Below are 5,000 nucleotides of genomic sequence, written 5' to 3' on the forward strand. Positions count from 1 at the left end.
ACTACTTCGAGTTCCCACAATTCAGGAAGTCGGACAGGGTAATGCAACGATTGCACGGATTGGCACTCTTATAGAATACAAATGGCGTTCGCTGGTTGGGCCGTGTTCAATTCATCTGAGGACTGCGACGGTGTCTCGATCTGTCCGAGTCACAGAGTTCGGACGGTGTCTCGATCTGTCCGAGTCACAGAGTTCGGACTGTGTCTCGATCTGTCCGAGTCACAGAGTTCGGACTGTGTCTCGATCTGTCCGAGTCACAGAGTTCGGACTGTGTCTCGATCTGTCCGAGTCACAGAGTTCGGACTGTGTCTCGATCTGTCCGAGTCACAGAGTTCGGGGTGACAAACTTTGAGCTGCAGACCAACATCCGACTCACCACCAACATGTCAGCGTATTGCATTGGGTTGCATCCAAACTTATTTCGTGACACCTATGCATCTCATGAGTCTGGAACAAACACTAATGCAATGGGTTCCTGATACGGACAACACGGTCACAGTACGTGAATTGTGTTTGTGGCGCCCACATGACTCGAACGGCTGTGGTTAGGAAGCAATTTAGACGCGGCTTATACATCACGCGTAGGACAACGCAAGGAGGAGGACCATCAAGGGCACCAAAGGCATCCTGGTCATTCCATCTCGTCTGGAAGTCTTCTTCTTCAAGCCAAGCCTCGGGGTGTGGGCGCGTCGATCACTTAGTCGACCAACTCGTTCACCAAACGTTGGCAGACTTCTGGAACAAATACGCGGGCAGAGTGTGACTACGGAAGCGGCACACCAGGGACTTGCAGCTGTCACCAAGGTACCTGAGGGTGGCACACCAGGGACTTGCAGCTGTCACCAAGGTACCTGAGGGTGGCACACCAGGGACTTGCAGCTGTCACCAAGGTACCTGAGGGTGACAGCCAGCAATGAGCAGCAGACAACGGCTTCTCGCGAGAGTCGGCTGCTTCTCGATGATGTCTTTGACACGGTCCGGCAGCTGGGAATTTCTTGGATCAATCTGGATGAAATTCCCTCCTGGTCTTGGTCTCTAGAGAGATGCTGGAGAGATGGTGCCAACTGGTGCCAAGTGGGAAAATCGCTCCAATTATGAAGTCCTAACTGTGTTCATATGTGGCGTGGCCGTAAGCTCAATTCATCGCCCCCGACCGAGTGACTCTCGTGTCTCATCTACACGATTCGCGTGTTCCCTCTGGCTGTCCTGCTTGACGGCCGTGCTGTTTCTAATCCGAATTTGCGCCGCATTTGCCTAGCTAGTGCGTGTGTGTGTAATATATGTTATGTATTTGTTTTTTGTTTGTTCTCAATTTATTATTATCCTGTTCTTTCTGATTTATTGATTTTGTTTGTGTCTACTTATTCTGAATCACTTCTCTCTTTGTGTTTTTATTCTCACTCTCTCTTATTCATTCTCTCTCTCCTCTCTCTCGCTCGCTCACTAGTTCGCTCTTTCTCTCTTTCTCTCTCTTCCTCCCCCCATCCCCTCTCTCTCTCTGTCTCTCTGTCTCTCCCTCTCTCTCTCGCTCTCCCTCTCTGTGAAATGTACTTCGAGTGCCACTTGAGGGCAAGTTGCTTGCCACATGGCTACCGCATGGTTACCACATGAGTACCGCATGGTGTCTGGCTGATTCCCACGTGGAACAGAGAAAATATATTTGTAGCGACCGGGCAGGTCTCTCTCTCTCTCTCTCTCTCTCTCTCTCTCTCTCTCTCTCTCTCTCCCAAGCGAACGCTCGGCGTGGCCTCCTCTGTTTTGCCCTTTGCCTTCCTCTGCTCATCCTCTTCTTTTTCCCCTCCTCCTTCCATCCTCTCCCTCTCCTATCTTCCTCTTTCTGTTATTTTGCATTCCCACCTTTCCTTTCTCCCTCTCTCATCTCTGCCTCTCCTTCGCCAGCTCGTCTACGCCGACACGAGTTCCTTCATGGTGGCGTCGGAGTCGTCCCTGGACGACCTGAACGGCCGCCTGGCGGAGCCCGTGTCCATGTCGTGGTTCCGGCCCAACGTCGTCGTCCGCGGCGCCAGGCCCTTCGACGAGGACGACTGGGCCTTCCTCAAGATCGGCGACGTCGTCCTCAGGAGGGTCAAGCCCTGCGAAAGGTGAGGAGGGGAGGGGAGGGGAGGGGAGGGGAGGGGAGGAGGAGGAGGACGAAGGAGGGCGAGGACGTCGTCTTCAGGAGGGTCAAGCCCTGCGAGAGGTGAGGAGGGGAGGGGAGGGGAGGGGAGGAGGAGGAGGAGGACGAAGAAGGAGGGCGAGGACGTCGTCTTCAGGAGGGTCAAGCCCTGCGAGAGGTGAGGAGGGGAGGGGAGGGGAGGGGAGGGGAGGGGAGGAGGAAAAGGAGGAGGAGGAGGAGGACGACGACGACGAGAACGTGGACGACTGAGCCTTCCTCAAGAACGTCGTCCTCGGAATGCCAAGCGAGAGGGGAGAACCCAGGAAAGGGGGGAGTAGTAGTAGCAGTAGTAGTAGCGGTAGTAGTAGTAGTTGTTGTTGTAGTAGTAGTAGTGGAGAGGGAGGATAGCGGAGATGGGAAGCAGTGGGTCGGGTTGCCGAGGCGGCCGCAGAAGGCCAAATGAATGGCCAGTTACTTGACAACAGTTTCAGTTGAGGAATTCGCGTCCGGACATTGCTCTCTGTAGGATGTGGTATTGATATGCTTTCTAACGAAATTATCTTTGAAATGATTTACGTCTCGGGTGCTATGTTATAATGAACACACATTCACACACACACACACACACACACACACTGATGTTTAAATTTTAAGAGAACGAAAGCAGAATATACATAAACGACTCGGCACAATGTGGTATAATGCCATTAAATGGTATCTAATATAAACCCAAATTCTGCAACATAACATAAAATGATATAAAGAAAACTTAATCTCAGCCCAAGGTCCCTCGACAGGTGCCTGCTGACCACCGTGAACCCGGCGTCGGGGGAGCGGCACCCGCAGCAGGAGCCGCTGGCCACCCTCAGGACGTGAGTACCGAGGGGAAGGGGGGGGGGGGAGGAGGAGGGGGAGGGAGGAGGAGGGAGAGGGAGAGGGGGAGGGAGAGGGGGAGGGAGAGGTAGAGAGAGAGAGGGAGAGGGGGAGGGAGAGGTAGAGAGAGAGAGGGAGAGGGAGAGGGAGAGGGGGAGGGGGAGAGGCACCCGCAGCAGGAGCCGCTGGCCACCCTCAGGACGTGAGTACCGAGGGGAAGGGGGGGGGGGGGAGGGGGGGGGGGGGGGAGGGAGAGGGGGAGCGGCACCCGCAGCAGGAGCCGCTGGCCACTCTCAGGACGTGAGTACCGAGGGGAAGGGGGGGGGGGCGGAGGGGGAGGAGGAGGGGGAGAGGGAGAGGGGGAGGGAGAGGTAGAGAGAGAGAGGGAGAGGGAGAGGGGGAGGGGGAGAGAGGGAGAGAGAGAGAGAGGAGAAAGCAGAGAGAGAGAGAGAGAGAATAAATCGAAAAAGAGAGAGAAAGAGAGAGGGCGAGAAGGAGGGAGAGAGAAGAGGAGGAGGGAGGGAGGAAGGGAAGAGAGGAAAAAGGAGGAGAAGGGAGGAAGTGAGGAGAGAGGAGGAGAAGAGAGGGAAAGAAATGAAGGGGAAGGGAGAAGGGGAGGAGAGAACGCGAGGGCAGAGGAGTGTGGAGAGAGAGGACGAGAGAGGAGGGGAAGAGAGGGGGAGAAGTGAAGGGGAAGGGAGAAGGGCAGGAGAGAGGGAGGACACGAACTGCTCGTTAACGGGGCGAAGACGGGCCTCGCGGGATCAGCAGCAACACGTGGAATGAGGAAGGAAGGCTTCGCAGGAGGCTGCTTTTACGACAAATTTTGATTGAAGGGAAGTTAATGCTGGAAAACAATTTACTTCTCTTGCACTATGTAGAACAAGCCTGGAATATGTTGAATGAACCTAGTGTCCCTTCCTCTAGAAATTTATTCGGAGTAGTCAAGGAAAACGAAATATCGTTGTTACTTTCAAGGGGTAACTATCATTTTCAACCTAGCCAGAGGGTGGATGGCATAAGGAAAAATAACGGAAATAAAAAGAAAAGAGTCAGCAAATGAGGAAAGAGAGAGAGAGAGAGAGAGAGAGAGAATCAGAGGAAACAGAAAAGGCCCAAAAGAGTGATAGGCATAGATAGTATAGATTGTAAAAAGGGAAATACACAAATCCGTCGCTGAAACCTTCTAACTGAATACATGATAATCTTATGAGTCTGGTGTGAGCTTTTGATATTTGACGATTTCATATGATTTGATATTCAATCACCTAATATCTATTTGTTTAATATTTAATAGTTTAATATCTGATAACTTAGTATTAATTCAGGTTATATTTGATATGCTTAACAATTTATAATTAAGGATTCAATATATTCATATTAGATAACTTAGCATTCAGTGATTTATCTAAAAATCTAATGTTCAGTAATTTCATGATTCAGTAATCAAAATTTGATGGACATCTAATTTTGATAATGTAGTATTTAATATTTTAAGAATCAGTTATTGGACATTTGTCATTTGAGTGCAATGAATGAAGTTAATGGAGAGAGCAGGAGAAGTTGGCGGGAAACCAAGAGGAGGAGGAGGAGGAGGAGGAGGAGGAGGAGGAGGAGGAGGAGGAGGAGGAGGAGGAGGAGGAGGAGCAGCTGATTTTGTGGTTCTCATCTTTGTTTCTTTTTCTTCCTTTTCATATGTTGCTTCTTCCCCCCCCCCTCCTTCCACCCCCTCCCCCTTCCACCTCCTCTTCCCCCACATTTTTCTCTCACCACTATCCCCTTTTCCTCCCTCCTCTCCTCCCACCCTTCCCGCACCCCCTCCCCCTCCCCTACCTATGTCTATTCCCTCTCCATCCTTCCTACCTCCTCCTCCTGCTAACCCTTTCCTCCCCTCATCCCTCCCTCCCTCCCCACCTTCCTTCCTAACATCCTTTATTCCTTCTAAATACCCCCCCCCCCCAGGTACCGCACGCCCACCGGCCCCCCACGCCTGGCGAAGGTGTGGGCGCAG

The 5,000-nt window shown here is 52.1% G+C and overlaps 1 protein-coding gene across 1 annotated transcript in view; it reads left to right on the top strand.

The window, feature by feature from the left end:
• The window catches only part of LOC122264144 (mitochondrial amidoxime-reducing component 1), a 17,038-nt gene that overhangs the window by 11,302 nt on the left and 736 nt on the right, over window positions 1–5,000 (top strand). Inside the window, exons 5-8 of the mRNA XM_043032876.2 lie at window positions 1–38; window positions 1,900–2,102; window positions 2,914–2,988; window positions 4,952–5,000. The exon at window positions 1–38 is cut by the window's left edge and continues 143 nt beyond it; the exon at window positions 4,952–5,000 is cut by the window's right edge and continues 736 nt beyond it. Of these exons, the coding sequence (XP_042888810.1) occupies window positions 1–38; window positions 1,900–2,102; window positions 2,914–2,988; window positions 4,952–5,000 (365 nt within the window). The remainder of the gene's footprint in view (window positions 39–1,899; window positions 2,103–2,913; window positions 2,989–4,951) is intronic.

Source organism: Penaeus japonicus, unplaced genomic scaffold, assembly GCF_977035675.1.
Source record: "Penaeus japonicus unplaced genomic scaffold, GWHDUDI00000001_assembly GWHDUDI00000040, whole genome shotgun sequence".
NCBI lineage: Eukaryota > Metazoa > Arthropoda > Malacostraca > Decapoda > Penaeidae > Penaeus > Penaeus japonicus.